Genomic DNA, 17,398 nt, shown 5'->3' with positions numbered 1-17,398 from the left:
TCAAGTTTTTATTGAATTCATACATCAAACACATGCATCATTTGAGTTAATGTTCGTGAGTTAGATGGCTTTATTTTTCCTTATTTTAGACATTTGTACATAATTATAACATTGTTTTGTCTTTTCAATAAAAAGTCTGTATGGTGATTTGTTTGCATACAGATTATACAAAAGCACATTGTTCTGTATTTGTTTTACATAAGATCCACAGGGAGCTGTAATAGCAGCCACAGCAGTCCAGTACAAGGCAACACAGGACTCGGCAGTCAGCTGTGCATCACGCTAACCCAAAGCCTCAAAACAAACACTTGGTTTATGATATCAGGTTAGACAGCAGCAGTCTGGATGTGCAACAGCGCTGTTCTCTGGCTTAGGGTCAGCTTCATCCTCTGTTAACCCTTTTCCTTCATTCACTACTGGAGACATAAAACTGACCCTAAATCAGATCCATGAGCATGCTGACTGCAGTTCAGGAAAAGCACTAAGCAGGATTACATTCACAGGTTTCCAACACGCCCTCCCTCAAGGCAGTGGTCAGATCCTTTTGGTGCATGCAGTTTTCCCTCCGCTTCAGTTGATCACACTAATAGATCCACCTCATTTTTCAATCTTCAGCTTGTGATCTACAGCTGGATACTTTTCACAATCTTTCTTTCACACGGAGCACTGGCAGACAAGCACGAAATACCCTAAAGTGTGAAATTCAAAGAGGCCATGTGTGGTTTTGAGAGTTCAGATAACTTGAGGAATAATCAGGTAGTTCAAACTAAACGTCCATGCAGCGTATTGAATGGGGGATTTGCTCGGGATTAAAGGCTTCGAAGCTGGAATTCTGGGTGTGCGTTGGAAGGAGAGGACTCTTAGCTTAGCTCCACTTAGCTTAGTTGGGACTCTCAAAGTGATTCCCGTTTGTGGGGGTCTCCTGCAGCGTTGTGTGAGGGATGTCCGTCTCTTTACGGCACTCTGTTGTTTTGAAAAAGTCTGATATGAAGAAGACCTGCAGGAATCGGAAATAAAAACAAGTTTATACAATGCAGAACTTTTCATATCTACATTTTGTCACATGGAGCACAGACTTTTGTGTGTAATTTTGAAATGGAGATGAAATAATGGTTTTCAGGATGTGCTGTGGTGGCGAAGGGGTTAAGCACAACCCACATAAGGAGGCCTTAGTCCTCAACGCGGCTGTCGCAGGTTCGATTCCTGGCCTGACAACCTTTGCTGCATGTCTTCCCCCTTCTCTCATTACCCACTTCCCTGTCAATTAACTATCAAATAAAACCTATAAAAATATAAATGGTTTTCAAAATAATTGAAAATTATTTTCAAAAGGAGTTTGCACAGCAAGTCTTGTATGTCTTTACCTCATTTGTGTATGTAGAAACTGAAATCTTTACCTCGACATTTTATATTTATTTTTTTTCTAATTTGTTCATGTCCAGTTAGATTTCATGCAGAGCATCTGAACAGCAGGTTTTAGTTCTTGCTACAGGTTTTAGATTGGATTTACGACTGAACTTTGACTGGGCCATTCTAAACACTGATCTAAACTGCAGCTCCTGCTGCATGGTGGGGGTTGTTATCCAATCCAAAGGTGAACCTCTGCCCTAGTCTCACGTCTTTTAAAGCTTCCAACAGGTTTTCATTGAGAAATCCAGAATATTTTACTCTAAAATAACTAAAATAAAATAACTCTAAAATAACTCCTCCTCCTCACCCACTACTTTGCATATTTATGGCATTAAATCTCCAAATTAAAAGTTTAATATAAGAAAAAAACTCTAGGAGTGTGAATACAATTGGAAGACAACTTAAATGCAGCTGGAGATAAAATATTTAATGACTAGATGATCGCAGCACGTACCACCAACAGAGCCATGACTGCGCCCTGCAGCAGCCCTGTCAGCACGTCGCTCCAGTGATGTTTGTAATCGGAAACCCTTGACAGGCCGGTGTACACCGAGGCAGCGATCAGGAAGAACTGGAGGGTTGGTCTGAGCAGCCGCGCCCACTGGACCTGAAGCCGCGCCTGCAGGTAGAGCTGTGGAACACAGATCAGTGATTCATGTTTGTTACAGACAACACTAACAAGCCAAACTTGACTTCTGTAGAGGAAATGAATGGCTACAGACATGTCAGTGTGACCTTTTTGTTACAAAAAAGAAAGAAATGAAGGTCACTGACATAATCAGTAGTTATATGAAAAATGAATCTTACTAAATGTAATAACTGCCACATATCTTCTATAGCAGAATAATCTCTTGCCTGACAGACATGTTTAATCCAATTATAAACCAGAGGAGTTGAATAATTTGTGTCGTCTCAGGCTCGCTCTCAAACGATTTTGTGTCGAGGACACAAAGTTTAACCTTTGTCCAGGTCTGCGTTTTGGTGTTCCTTCCTGCTACATCTTACTAACGTAAATGCTGACCAAAGGCTAGTGCGTTCCATAAGTGAGCTTCCACCCCACAAAGGAGAAAGGAGCTTATTACGTTAATGCTGAGACTTTGTCCCCGGGTCTATTTATATCTGAAAGTATTGAATGAATCAGCAGCTCATAAAGTTTATCAGGGCTTGGCAGTAAAACCAGCTCTGGACAATCACAGCAGGGTGCTACTGAGACTGTTCATAAGGTACAGGAATGTGATCTTTAAACATTGTGGCTTAAATGTAAATAAATATCAGCACCTGCCATATTTGGGTGAAACTACAGCAAGACCATAAACAGAAACATCAGACTCAACTTGCCTGTAAATGTCACAAAACTCAATGCAGACACCAAATAATAGATCCTGTTTGTCTTGTGTAGAAGCTGACTGGATCCTAACAACATTTTTATGAAATTCCTTTAAATAGCAGGGAACACCTAGTCCACAGCTTAAAAATAAAGGAGGGTTCAAAGTTTAATGTTGATCCCAGTCTGTACTGCAGTGCTGAACTTTAAGCTAACAACTAAATTCAGAAAAAAACGTTTTATCTACATAATTAACTTAGTGTCTGGATGGAGATTTTTGTTTTCCTAACCGGGGTTATTGGACGTACTAATAAGCAGTCAGAGTCTTACCTACTCTCAAAAGCAGCGATTGAAATATTAAAGATAAGATGTTTTATTGAAGAATAAAACTATAAAGCTCCTTAAATTAGGGCCACAAAAAGGCCCTAAAGTCCAGAGTGGATCCAAGAATGATAAAACCAATGAGCACTTTATTAAATACATGAAAATAATCCGTATTCTTCTCTAAAATGTAAATGTATTAAACTTTCCCCCCCCAAAAAAACATATTGGATCAAATTCCATGTTTTCCAAATTCTAATACAGATTAGGCTTTTTTCCAAAGCAAATAAGCACCATAATAGCATATAGGATTAATTGTTTATTATTATTAATTATTATTGCTTATACCTGTCCACCAACAAAAACTGTGAAAACTGCAATAGATGCTTAATGTCTCATAACTCTTAAGAAGTCTGTTAGGGACATTCCCTTTAGATTAAATCAAGAAGTAGGAGAACCACATTATTAACTAAACAATGAAGATCTTGTCAGTTCAACTACAGTCAAATTTAACAGTCATTATAAAAGCTTCACCATCCCTAAGTCTCACTTTCAGTAGCACTAAGTTGTTCCTAGTCTTTATGCTGAACACAGAGGGCTTATTGTGTCGGTCTTGTTTTTTTTTTTGCCATCTTTAAAATAAAACATAAATCAGCATGTTTAGTGGGAGGTAAAGATATGTTATCTTGAAAATATTCCAGATAAACCTTCCCACAAAATGCAAATATTTCCATTTGAACTCAACTAAACATGTCATGTTCTGATTTCTTTATCTGCAATTTATTTTGATCCATAACAACTGACAACTAAACGTCAAACTGAGCTGTGACTGATTGAGGTGATGTAAACTGTATCTGGTTGTTCCAAGTGAATCCTGGATTCTGCTTAAAGTTTTAATATTGAAATCATAAATTAGAGAAATTTATTAAATACATATCCAAGGGATTTCTGCTTAGCGTGCAGCTGGTTGGAGGTACTTACAGCGAGGAACAGCATGCAGTACATGGAGAACGACGAGTGGCCAGAATAGAAGGACAGTCTGCAACAGAAAGACAGAAGCATGACTCAAAACTGGGACAGTGTGTGTGATCTGTTCAAGCAAATGAGAGGCTGTGCAAACATGCATTGCTGCAGCGGGCTTTTGTTCGTAAACATTTCGGAGAAATGATAACTGAGGGGGGATGTTGAGGTTACATGGAGCTGCTCTTCCTAACTGTCCCCTCTGCCTTTGTTACTTCCTGTTTGAAACACAGTTGATGTCATTTCACAGCTGTGTGTGTGTGATGCAGACTGAGCCCGGTGCTCAACCCAATAAGAAACCTACATTTAAAGAAAACTCAAGAGACGATGTTCAGCTCATAACTCAAAAGGACGGAAAAATGAGTGAAAGTTCGGCATTCTGCTGTCGCTCCTGCATGGAGCAAACTGAGGCTTTCCACCGGGAAAATTGTGAAACCATTTTATCTCAAAGATTAATGTAAAACTATTTTATTTCTGGAATATTTTATTTCCATTCTCCTTGCAAATATGAAACCAACAGGTTTTCTTGAAAGACTGCTCTGCATTTGGTGTCAAGGTCTCCATGCATTCTTACCAAAAACAAAGGGAGCTAAACAAAAATTCAAACCACATTAATTGTGGGAAAACTGAACATTTTCCAAAATGCATACTTATCAGACACTATAACAAAGCAGTGTCATCACCAACAGTGACATGTCCATTTTACTGCTAATTTGTACATCCTCAGAAAGCATGTGCTTAGTCATTGTGCTCCAAGAAGAGATAGGTTTCTTCCTGTGATGCACCTTGCAAACAAATGTCTGTGCCATCCAAGACCAGAGGATCTGTTTTTCCTGGTAGATCAAGAGTCATGTTACTGTAAGATGAGGCTGAGCAGGCCACCCTCGCCAGCCCTCTTTCTTGTTCTGCTGCACTTTATTGGGCCTATTAGTGTCTGGCAGGCCGTCCTAAACACCCGGATGAAGCAGCTGGAAATCTGTGTCCCAACATTAATCTTAAAAGCACCGGATATCTGCTCTTCAATCAGTGGATCCCTCTCTTGCACTGCCGTCACACTACATTTAAAAAAAGAACAAACAGACTGCTGATAGGGAAAAACAGCAACAAATATGCGCCGCACCCTTGTAGAGTTACCCTAGGTGACGAGGAGAACCGGGAGGAAAACCAGTGGGCACATGCAAAAGCAGCTAAAGGACAAAAAAAAGGTTTAAGAAACAAAGGGGAAACCTGGAAAGCTCGGCTATAAAGGACAGAATTTTCTTCGCATCCCAGAATAAACTCTCCACCCTCAGCAGTCCTCTGTGGTTTCATCTACATTAGAATGAGGAGAGGAAATCCTCTCCTCCCAACGTTCTTCCCGCTGCTCTGAGCAGATAACAGACACGGAAAAGCTTCATAAAAACAAGCTTTACTTTCCTGTGCCATCAGTACAACCATCAGTTTTCGTATTCATCATATTCCAACTGGTTTCCACCTTGTCATCTGCTTATAGCTTTTTAAAAATGGATCCTATTTTCATTTTACATTTATTTTACTGACAATAATGCTGATAATTGACAGTTTTTTTAAAATAAAATTTTGATTAAAATATTCCAACCTCGCAGATCTGAGTGAATTCAGTTCATTTTTCCCCACTTGTTTTATAAGTTTAGCACATACTGCTCAACCTATTTTGGTTTATTATGCCTAAATGGTTGACAATGTGTCTGCGTAACCTTTTTTTTTTGTACTTCCAAAACAGATTACAGCGCAAGGCTTCAGGGATTTTGATTTTACTCCTTCAGAGTCCAATTTCCAAATTACTTAGGCAAGAAAGAAAACCAGGTTATCCTCTGAATGATTTTACACATGAAGCTGCAAGTAAAGCCTTGTAGTCATCACATTTATCTGAACAAGGAAGGAACAAGAGGAGGAAAATATAACTTTTATTTTCAGTAACTTGTAGATCTGCTAGTTGTATCTTTCCCCTCCATTATGAATATTCTGGCTCAGTTTAAAATATACAATGATGAGAGCATTTTTCCCCCCAATACTCAAATTCTTTATACAGCCGGTACATTTTGGCTGATGTTTTTCCTCGTTCTCTAATCTAAACTGGTTTGACATTAGGACTTTCTAAAACACACTTCCTCTTTTAGAAACAACCTGCTTTTTAATGTCACTGTACATCATCCAGCAAATAAAAAGTTAAGAGATCTGAAGGCTGATGTATTTTGATCAGATACATACCTGCCTTCGTTGACCACCTTCGGATCTCCAGTGCAGTTGAAGTTTTCGATGTATACGCCTGCTGTGCAGTTGATGAGTTTCCAGTCCGGTTTGCACACATCAAGGAAGTGCGGCCTGAGCCGGCCGATCGAATACTTTGCGATGTCCGTCAGAGACTGACTCATGCCGGCACCAAAGACGAAGGTACCGATGGCTTTGTAAACACAGGCAACATAGTTGCCGAACGTTGATTTGGATTCGATGCGCTTTAAATAAACTAAAAGGCACTCGCCAAAGACCATCTGGAAAGGAAGGAGAGGAATAAGTTAGAGTTTAGCTTAAAAGAAATGCCAAAAAGTGAAAAGAAGTAAAATCACATTTTAAGAAAGAGCAAAAAAAAAAGAATGCTGCATCTTGTAAATATTTGTCACGAAGTTGTTAAAATCACTGATGTTTTTGATTTTGCATTACTGAAAGAATTGGTATTTTTTGATCAAGAACTAGAAAAGGAGATTTTTTTTTCACGCCTATGCACAAAAAAACAAGCAAAGAACATTACAGCTGAGCATACAGACGAAGTTTCAAAGTCAGAATATCTTTTGCCGCCTTCTTATTTTAAGTAAACTAAAAAAGTTTTGTTTTGTATTTGTTGTTAACTTTGGCTAGAACCAGAGCTGCTGCTTTTGGTTTTCCTGTTTGCTACACCAACTGGAGAAGATATAATGCATAGACACAATAGGTCAGTTTCTCCACATTGCAGATAAAAAAAAAAAAAAATAGAATATTTATCCCAGGAAGATGTCCACTTAACAAACATATTATTTTGTTATCTTTTTCTCAAAGTTAATTGGCTTATAGTGCAGTATATTTAATAATTTAAATAATAATAATTAATAATTCTATATTTACTCATCTCCATGTTTAACACAGTCACACACAAAGACGGCAACAATTCTTCACACTTTGGAGATCTTTTTTTTCTTAGTGCAATTGAACAACATGTTTTCCTGTCTTTCCAATTTACAAAAATGGCCTCGTGTATCACATTGATACAATAGGATAAGATGAAATTATGAATGGATAATGAAACATTTCTTGATGCGCTGTTTAACTTTAAAAAGTGAGTTATAGCTTAATAAAAATAGTTCTCATTTATTTTATAGCATCATGTGGTGCTGGGTATTTTCTTTAAAATAAAAAGTTATTTCCTTAGGTGGGATCTTTTTCTCTAGGGTGCATTTTTTATTTTGTGTGCGTCTGTGCGTGAGAACATGCTGCAGCAATAAAAATATTTGGTATTTTAAGGGGTGCCAATTGCCTTGGGGGAGGATGTGGCTTACACGTTTCTGTGGTTCAACTTGAAAGAGACAGCAGCGACTGTGCTTTACGAAAACCTGACAGATAAGAGGCCAACAACAAGGCTTAAAATAACACCCGACCTGGTGAGCCGTTCCGCTTAATACTGATCCCGGAACAGCACAAACCGCAGCTGAATTGATGTGTTGCTATTAGTTTGGATATTATTTTGACTTTCTTTCTACAATGTCTACAATAGAACAAAATTAGCTCTCAGATTTAAAGTGATCTTCCCCATCTGCCTTTTTTTATTTAGGATGCATCCATCTGAAAATCTATGCGTACCTCTTTCTGTGTCATATTTAAGCATTAAAAATATCACTGTTTTTAAACAAGCTTGATTAAAAGCGTTTTCTGTTAGCGAATTAGGACGCACATGCAATGTAGAGAAATTATTTTAGCAGAAACACAAAGAAGCTCAACCAACGTGTAAAGGAGGAATAATCAAAGGGCAGGAAGAGCTGTTAAAAAAGGCACAGAGGGGAACTGTTAACAGGTAAAAAACAAAACACTTACAATGAGTATTGTGCAGGGAATCATAACAGCTCCTAACAACTGATATGAAATGGTGTCCTCTTTATAGGGGTACTTGATCGTATCGTCATTACAGAAAAAGCCTCGGCGGAAAGGCCTGTGCAGCAAATTGAGTATTGCAAATGGGAGTCCCGCTGGCAGAAAAGCAATGAGAGAAAAAGAAAATACGAGTTACGAGGACGTCCGGACAAATTCCCATCATGCAACACCCTTTGTAATGCCAAACACTGCAGTCTGATGAGAAGGTCCCAGAAAATGAAGCAACCTCCTGCAGGAAGCGTCTTGCCCAGCTTTTCAGGAACATTGTTAATGGTTAAAAGATAGTCACATGTTAGTGAAGAGTGAAGGTTAGTCCAAAACACAATCAAAAGATAAATAAAGATGCATTTCTCGTGAGGTTACAAATCATCACTGCCAAGAGCATCTCCGCTGTATTCTCCTATGTGAAGCAGGGGTTGTGTTTCCGAACAGGCGTCAGACCAAACAATCATGACTGCCTGGAATCCTCTGGGTCTCTCTGTGTATGGAAATTCCCTTTCCCTGAGAACTGATCATGGAGATCCAAGTTTCTTTAACCCCTCATCAATATCATAGTGTTAAGGCACTGTGATATTACACAAGAGTAATTTATACCAATAGCTGTAGAAGATGAACAATGATAGTTTGGGTCACTATTAACCCACATTTTCTGACTCTTTTTTTTCTTTTCTCTTTCAATCACTCTGTGTGATCCTCTGTGGACATAAAGTCAATTAAAGTCTTTTCAAAAGCATGAAAAATACTATTGCCATGAAGAATTTGCCTGCATGGTACTTAAAATATAATACCTTAGCAAATCTTGGAACCAAGCAGTCCTTTGCAATTGTGATATTACAAAAGATTGAGATTTAATATCTAGTGCATTTTTAGTTAAAAAGCACAGGTTGAGCCAAATTAAGTTGGAGAGTAAGAAGGTTTCAGGATACAGTCAAAACCTTAAATTCCTGAAGAAGCAAGATGGTAACAACACACAAATGAGACCTTAGTACATATATTAACAAGTAACCAGCATGCTTCCAGCTCCCATTATAGACTCCAGAACCAAGTGGTCCAGAGATGCATTCCAGCTGCCTGCATGTCTGTCAGACTGAATAACAGCCATAGAAAGATCAAATAACAGCGCATGTGTAAAGCCTGGAATCTGTTGGTGTCCTCCATGTTCAGATTCAGAGATTGTTTGCTTCCCTTCAACAAATAATTGAACATCTTAAGCAATTATTTAGGTTAGTTTCATTTTATTTCCTTATTTGATGTTTTTAAGTGGACATCCTCCTTCTCCACTTATCCATACTGAACATCAGTATCTGCTAAGTGCTTGCTAATGTGCAGCTTTGTCCGCTCTGACAAACCTCCCTCAACGTGGATATTTTGACTTGCAAAACCAGGACGAAGTGTAGCCGTTAACGAAACGAAATGAGAGCTTTTCACTGTGGGCGTGGATGAAAAACCGCCGCATTTGTATTACCTGAGGCACCGGCCTCGGCACTCCTTGGACGCGTGTGTGTTACGCTTGTGTTTGGCAAGTCAACATGCAAGCCCTGAGACTGGCTGCCATGAGTTACCCTACTACTTACAGAGACTATGGGCAGGCAGAGCCCCACAGAGTAGAGCACCTTGGAGGTGACTGTGCTGGGGTGGAAAGGGTACTTGATGCTGTCGTCGCTACAGAAAAAGCCCCTTTGATAGGGGCGGATCTTACCCAGGTTAAAGATTGCCAGAGGTAGAGCCCCTGTGGAAGGAGAGATCGGGACTAGTTAACACGGGAAGAAGTCAGAGGTTTACAAAATAAAATCTGAAAGAAAAAAAAAAGTCATTAGAGTGTAGAGATTATTTCAAAATAAAAGCCAGTAATGCTATTTAGGGATGCACAATTTATTGGCGATAACATTGGTATTTTCATGTCAGCCAGTTCTTTACATACTGGTATTGATCTGATCAGAGAAACTGGGGCGATATTAACAACCCATGTTTATTTCCTTCTAGTTGCAGTTTGTGAATGTTTTGTGGAAGGAGCAAAGAACAGGTATTTGATATTTGTTTTGGCATACAGCAGTGATACAGCGGTTTTTCACATTATCAAGGGAGTTACATATGATATCTGTAAATATCAGCGGCCGTAACAGATATATTAACATCAGATATTGTCCCAAATTCTCAAATTGGTGCATCCCTAGTGATATTAGTATCAAAACAAGTGCAATAATGCAAATACCTGCAGCAATGTATTAAGTTTACACATTTGAATAACTATTTCTCTAGTAACCTAATATTTGTGATTGTCTTATAGCTTAAAAAAAGCATAAACAGCTTGGTCCAATGCACATTATACTCATATTTTAAGAAAAAAATTGCAGAATTTTCTCTATTCCCACATACTTTTTTAAAATCTGAAAGAAATATGGATGTTTCTATAAACACAGTTTTAGTAGTTTTAATTCAAATTGTGTCAAACTGTTTAAAAATCCACAAAGCATCTTTTATTCCCACACCAGTTGGTTTTAAGAAACTGATTTCAGGCAGAATTTAATGCCCAAAACCCCCAATACACATTAGAAAGTGGATTAACATTAACTACAGAGCTTGATTATGTCATCTAGAGAGGTGGGAACTGTTTATGTAACAGAAGGAGAAACGTTTTCGGGCGTTGGAAACCCAAAACCAATAGATCGTTCAATTCCATCTCGTTTCTTCAGTAGATTCATTCCTGATGGAAAGAAAAGTCTTTAAAGTCTGAAATCACAAAAATGTACATTAATGCGGTCAATCGGATACTCAGCAGCGTTTTAGGGAAACAGGAAAATCACAAACCCAATGCCAAAAACCACACAGATCCACTTCCTTTAAGCTTTCCTTTTTTTTGTGAAATAACTGAGACATTTTTGTTTATTGTGGAAAGAACGACGGGCATGACTTAACACTCCCTACACATAGAATACCATAAAGATAAAAAGGTTATGCTAATTGGTTTTGACAGTGCAAAGTCTGTGGGGAATGCCGCTGTCATCTCTCTGGCTGTTTGGCCTGTTTAACCCATTGTGCTGCAAGAAAGAGTCGTTCCCCTCATTCAAGCGGAAACCAAGTCAATTGTTGAGCTGCGGCCCACATTAACAAGCAAGCCGCCGGCAAGAGAACACAGAAAACACATCACATGAAGATGCAGCTGAATCTCTGAAACTATTCTACTGCTGCTGCACCCTGCGAAGCTGTGACGGCTGCAACAGCTGGAGACATTAAAACACGGTGGCACAGAAATGCTCCAAGGCCTGTGTCACCACTGACAAGTTACAACTAATAATAGTTTAAAACAGTTAGTTTAGTCTCACAACTCAGGAGTTACCGGACATCCTTTCTCACTGGTTTACTTCCTTCTAGAGTAACTACATTAAGAACATTATTTTAGCAATGTAGACTCAAACGGGACAAGCAGTCTTCTCTGTGAAACATTTACTACAAATTATTTGCACCCCCAGTAAAGACATTGATAAGCACATCTGCCTTACTTGCATAGCATATTCTCTTATCTTTACGATTTTAAAGAGTCACTTAAACAAACAGGCCTCTGTGTGACATCATGTTTATATTGAAGGGTAAGAGGATATAATTAAGCAAGGCAAGTATGGTAATAAAAAGCTGGAATACAGACTAAAATTAGGTTATTATTTTATGAAGGCAACTCTTAACAGGTGGGTTTTAACCGTGATTTAAAGGAACTTTGTTTTGCAGATTTCAGCCTCAATAGATGAGGGTGTGAGCTCATTGTTGACTGCCCCTCCTCCATTTATTCAGCTGGAGAAAGGTATAGTACAACCATGCATTGATTTGTTTTTAACATCTGCTCAACGCTTGAACTGATTCATAGTCATTTGGTGAGATCTTCATGTAGAGATGTGCATCATCTGTATAGCTAAGGTGACCTTATTTTGAGTTATAATATGATTAAATAAAAATCAGTTGTGTGTGATTACGTTACTACAGTGTAAGATAAATTCATTTCGAGGCCTTTTACCCGTCTCTACCAGGGATAGAATAAATATAGAGCTCTGTCTTGTCCCTCTGCATTCTTATAATTTGCTCATTAAATACCAATGAGGTGCAGTGTGACCGCAGACTCCAGCCCCAATCTCAAGACAAATTCTCAAAGACCCCAGTTATAATTTAATAATCTCGTTTACTTGGAAGACGAATCCAATTAGCAGACAGAGTTCAGCTCAGACAGCTGGCTTGGCTCTCACTCAGTTCAATAACTTTGTGGCAGATCAGCCTTGGGTCAAATTTGAAAGTCTAAGCTTCATTGCCCTGTAGGCATAGACTGGTTGGATCATGGTTTTAATAACTTCTTCAGCTGAAATTATGTCGGTATACCGCTTGTACAGCCTAAATAATTTTTAGTTAGATTCCAAAACAAGTGGCCTTAAAAGCAGCAAAAAAAAGTTCTCAACTTTTTTTTTTCTAAATCATGCAAATAGAAAACAATCGAATCCCCAAAATCTGCAAAAAATGTTTTTACGAAAGTTTGAATGCTTTGATATGTTCATTTAAATGGTGCACGCTTCATTTACCCGTAAGCTGGTTAAAAAAGAAAATAATAAAATGATTCTTTTGTGTTTTCTATTTAAAAAGATTTAAGCCAACATTTGGATGCCATTGTAGTATGAGCCAACAATCTCATGTTAGGGCGACATTGTTTTGAAAGTTAAGTAAAGCAACATGTTTTTACTAGAGCTACACAGCCAGTACCCCCACAAGATAACCACTTAATATCTACATTAGACTTCCAGTGTTCGCCCACCATGTAAACAGCAGAACGTCGAAAAAAGGATCAAATTCTGCTCTACAACTAGGAAACAGTTATTCTAGATTTTGCTAAAGCCTTTCACCTCTGTAGTCATTTGTTGAAATTAGGATTTAAACCACCCACTGCTTTAATTTAATTGATACCAAGTTTAAGTCTGAGCCCATTGCCTCTGAGTGAAGCAGAGTTTAAACAGTGATTTACAACATATTTTAATCACTGTCATAAGTCCATTAAAAACCTGACTCACACCGACAGTCACTAGCAGCACACTCACTTTTTCCTCTTCCTCAACATGTGTCTGTGTATCAATAAATACACAGCCATAAAAAATGTTTTGTAATACATGTTATATTATTTCAGATGCAAAAGGGAAAAATATATATTGATACCATCTGTTTTTTTTTTGTTTTTTTTTTCAAATGTGTGAATACCATGAAAGTTTGGTATTTTTAGACAAGGTTGTGATACTATGTGAAACTTATTCCCACGTTTAGTCTTTGATCAGCTTAAGAAACAACTAAACAGTTTCAAATCAAGATAAAGAGTGTTATGTGATAAAAGTAATACGGCAAATCAGTCATTGATGGAGACATAGAAGCTCCAGAGAGAGAATATGACAAAGTGAGACAGTTCAGTCCTATGAGCACTTCAGTCTAGATATAATAACCTGACTGACAATCTAACACAGCACTTTTGTCTTGATCCGTGTGACACTGCTTCTACATTATAATTTGCATAGGTGCTCATGCAAAACCCCAAGCCGGGAACCTTGTGGCTTGGTGAGTGAAGATCTTTTCCACTCTAAGGTAGAGACATGACTCATCACAGCGTCTAAGCTTCCCATTCTTTTAATGTCAGGAAATTCACGTGAGCGCTTTGAAATCATGCACTGCAAAGGCTCAGAAATTCCCACTGTGACTTCAAAAGTCAGTTCATGGAAACATTCAACTATAAAGCATAATTGTAATTAGGGCCAGTCTGAGGTTGAACTAGAACCTCACCAGAAATTAATTTGGGTGAAGCTTCCGGTTAAGCCACCAGCAATCACAGAACTACTGGGCTTCCTTTTATATTTTTTGTGATTTTTTTATTTTGATCATTAACTTTAAACTACTTAAAGTTAAGTAAGAGTTCCTTAAACACATTCCTTTTTATGGATGGAACAGTGTGAGAATTATAAAACAGCATACACACATGTTGTTTATGTAAATAGTGAATTCAAAGAATTTTTGGATCAGGTGACAATGTTATTCTGCAGCTGACCCAGTTTTGAGTTGTTTTTTCTAAGAAAATGCAGAAAGGCAAAAATCTACATTCGAGTGTCTACTCAGGCTATTTTTAGAACGTAAAGCCCAATAAGCGACATGTTACGGACTCAAAGGAAATGAACAATGTTACGTTATAAAAAGTCAAAAAATGAGTTTTTGTTTTGCCTATTAGCCAGGCAATGAGTTGAGTCAAAGGAACCCAGGATGTAAAATCAAATACTCGTTGACTTTTTTTAAAAACATTTACAGAGTGCAAACAATGACTTTTAAAATAAAAAAATATATATAATAATTATGACTATAATATAAACATGAGCTGGTGTGATCAACTTCAGTAAAGATGTTTAAACATAAGCTAATTAATTAACTCATTTTCAAAACTAGCACAATAATATTAAACTTTTGTTTTGTTTTCTTCTCTTACATACAGTTAAAACACAGGAGCAGTTTTAGGCTATTCATTCAGCTGATTAAAAACATCCCTCTTTCTAACTGCATGTTTTAAACAGTGCTGCCTTAACTGCAGGGACGCGCAGCATAACTCTAAGTGTTTGTTTGCCCCTTTTTCAGCCAGCTGACTGGCTTTGTGCAGCAACAGGGAGGAGGTGTCCAGCAGCAAAAAGATTGCATCCCTCTGCCACTTTCTATTACAACTAAATTGAAAAAAAAAATTAAACAGTATGATGGAAACTGGCTTAAGCTATTCACAATTTCAAGGATGCCTTAACACACGTACAATTTGCACATTTGTAGACATGTATCGTGTAAATTCAAGTTCTTTCTTCTCAGGTTAGCAGCTGACTGTGTCTCCAATTATGCGCAAAGTTTACTAATACCTCGGGCCGGCCCAGACTGCGTCTAAATATTATACAGTCAGGAAAAAAAAAAGACATGAGCAGTTGTTACAAGTTTGCAAGCACCTAACAAGCTCAAAGACCTTTTGCAACACTAAAAGAAAATATATAACAGAGGATATAAACATGTTATTTAAGTGGCTTATATATAATCACTGTCCTGGACATTCACCACTCCCTTCACAAGATAGTGAGCTGCTCCAAAAGAAGGATTAAAGCCACACACACACAAATCAGCTTATATCATTAACAGGACAACAAATGGCCCACAACAGTGAATGAAATGTTTAAACACATACCTAGAACTAGACAGACTAAATCGAGCAGGACAAAAGGGATTCCTTTGGTCTCAAACATGTTGACTCCTCTCCGTCTGGGCGCAGAGTCCCCGTCTCTCCGTCTGCTGCCTCTGCTGCGCTTTAATAGCCCTCAAAGGTGGATGCTCCTCCTCGCAACGCAGTTACTCCTACTGCTCCGGCTGTCGTTGTTTTTCACTCGGTCAGTAAAGATTTAAAAAAAAAAAAAAGAAAAAAAAAAAGGAACCCGCGGCAGCAAATGGTTCTTAAAATATCACAATAAAAACGTAAGAAACTACCCGGTCCACAGGAGCGCTGTTTACATATGAGGCGGCGGACGCCACTAGCTGCAGCTGTTATCGCCCTTCTTGCTGGGTGGTGGTGAAGTGCAGCTCTGCCCCACAACAGAGCCGGAGCTTCATTGTGATTTCACAGCTGCTAAGTGCTTTTAAATAAAAACAACTCACTCTCATGAACGGCCCGGTCATTTGCACGGACACCTGTCCCGTGACGACGTCTGCAGCCAGTGAAATATGATCCGAAAGCCGAGCCGAAAGGCCGCGAAGACCTCACCGGCTGCAGCAGGCCACGGTGCTGCCTTCACGTACCGGAGAGGAGTCCGTAAATAAGGCGGATTCATTGTGCATTCATGTAGCGTCGGCAGAGTGGGAAAAAATGTATATTCCTACACAGTTTTTACACTGGGGCTCTGGTAAATGGTTTTTAACATTTTCCCTGCAGTAACCCTCTTTGCGTCTTCATATCTGCATAATTCTGTTGGAGGTAAAAGCACATTAACAACAAAGTAATGCTAAATACCTTTCTTTAAATGTCATGGCCATTAAATCTACCTCATTTGGCTTTTATTGCCAATCCTCAATATGGTTCTAAGCCAAGACCGTTTCATTGCATTTCGCTGTTATAAGTGAGGCAGTGTGCTCCTAAAGCCCCTTTTAGCAATACAATTGTTGTACTATTTTTTTATGTGATCACATATTTACATAGAATAAGTAAATCTGATTAGTTATGGAAGTCTGAGCTCAGAGCTGGGAATGACAGCCTACACACTTAGCAATACAAGCCAAAAAACAATTTATTTATCTCGATTTTATTCATTAGAACAATAACAACAAAAGAACAAGTTCACAAACACACTATGTGTGCCAGTGGTTCATGGAGATATAAACTATCAGAAGTTCTTATATCAAATGAGTTTATGTCAACCATCTTCACTAAATTATATATGAGCTGCAGCCTATTAAACCAAGGCAATATTGTTGATTTTTTGACTAGAAACCTGCTAAAACTAATGTCTGAGTACAATAAATATGCTGAAGTGGGTCTTTTAGGCCACAGAACATGTTTCGGGGATTTTATATGTTTTATATTCGGGGACACTTGAATGAAAGTTTGTTTTTTTCTATAATTTCTCCTTGTTACATCGTCTTTCTTGCATGCTACATCATCATATGTATGCTTCTTTATTTATGTATTTATTTATGAATAATCTTATTTTTAATCATCTATTAGAGTTTCCGCTTGCCCCCCCGACAAAAGCTATGTTACGTTTACAGCTTGTTTGAACCTCTAACAGGAAGACACATATTCTTGTGATTCATTGTAGGAAGCATGTGATAAGCATAAATTGATTAAATTGGTCACAGAGGTTAATAGTACTTCAAAGTGGGGCAAAGATCAAAGCGGTCTTCTATTGTCTTTTAAAATAAGTGAATTAAAAAAGGCCATGGCTGTTTATGGTTAATCTCCTGGGATGTTAAAATTGGATGTTTATTCACAGAGAGGACAGGTATGATTTAAACATGATTACAAAGCTTGATCTCTTTTTTTACATATGCAAACAAAAAAATCTTGTGAAGAATAGAGTAAGACCAAAATACTCCCCAGGTGCAGCTTGTTGCAAAAAATTACACACATGAGACCATTAAAGCTACCTCATTTAATTATTGGACACA

General features: G+C 38.2%; 1 protein-coding gene across 2 annotated transcripts; it reads right to left on the bottom strand.

The window, feature by feature from the left end:
- Window positions 1-46: 46 nt before the first annotated feature.
- On the bottom strand, window positions 47-16,024 carry plpp1 (phospholipid phosphatase 1). Of its 2 annotated transcripts, none has more exons than XM_005798643.3 (6): window positions 15,429-16,024; window positions 8,156-8,307; window positions 6,305-6,585; window positions 4,037-4,094; window positions 1,865-2,041; window positions 47-997 (listed from the first exon to the last, which is right to left on the bottom strand). In XM_005798643.3, the coding sequence occupies exons 1-6, from the start codon at window positions 15,484-15,486 to the stop codon at window positions 881-883; spliced, it is 843 nt and encodes a 280-aa protein (XP_005798700.1). In that variant the 5' UTR covers window positions 15,487-16,024; the 3' UTR covers window positions 47-880. The 2 variants fall into 2 exon arrangements, with proteins under 2 accessions (XP_005798700.1, XP_005798699.1); XM_005798642.3 differs by lacking the exon at window positions 8,156-8,307 and adding an exon at window positions 9,787-9,941 and having other exon boundaries at window positions 15,429-16,023.
- Window positions 16,025-17,398: the final 1,374 nt, after the last annotated feature.

Source organism: Xiphophorus maculatus, chromosome 8, assembly GCF_002775205.1.
Source record: "Xiphophorus maculatus strain JP 163 A chromosome 8, X_maculatus-5.0-male, whole genome shotgun sequence".
NCBI lineage: Eukaryota > Metazoa > Chordata > Actinopteri > Cyprinodontiformes > Poeciliidae > Xiphophorus > Xiphophorus maculatus.
The sequence above is the reverse complement of the archived record's forward strand: the minus strand, read 5'-3'. Positions and strand labels throughout refer to the sequence as shown.

What these genes read in the sequence shown, in the direction of transcription:
- plpp1 (XM_005798642.3), bottom strand. Translation starts at nt 15,486, where the DNA reads ATGTTTGAGACCAAAGGAATCCCTTTTGTCCTGCTCGATTTAGTCTGT. An exon ending in TTTAGTCTGTCTAGTTCTAG is followed by an intron (nt 9,942 to 15,428) that starts GTATGTGTTTAA and finishes CTCCTTCCACAG; the next exon opens with GGGCTCTACCTCTGGCAATC. An exon ending in ACTGCATGCTGTTCCTCGCT is followed by an intron (nt 2,042 to 4,036) that starts GTAAGTACCTCC and finishes TGTGTTCCACAG; the next exon opens with CTCTACCTGCAGGCGCGGCT.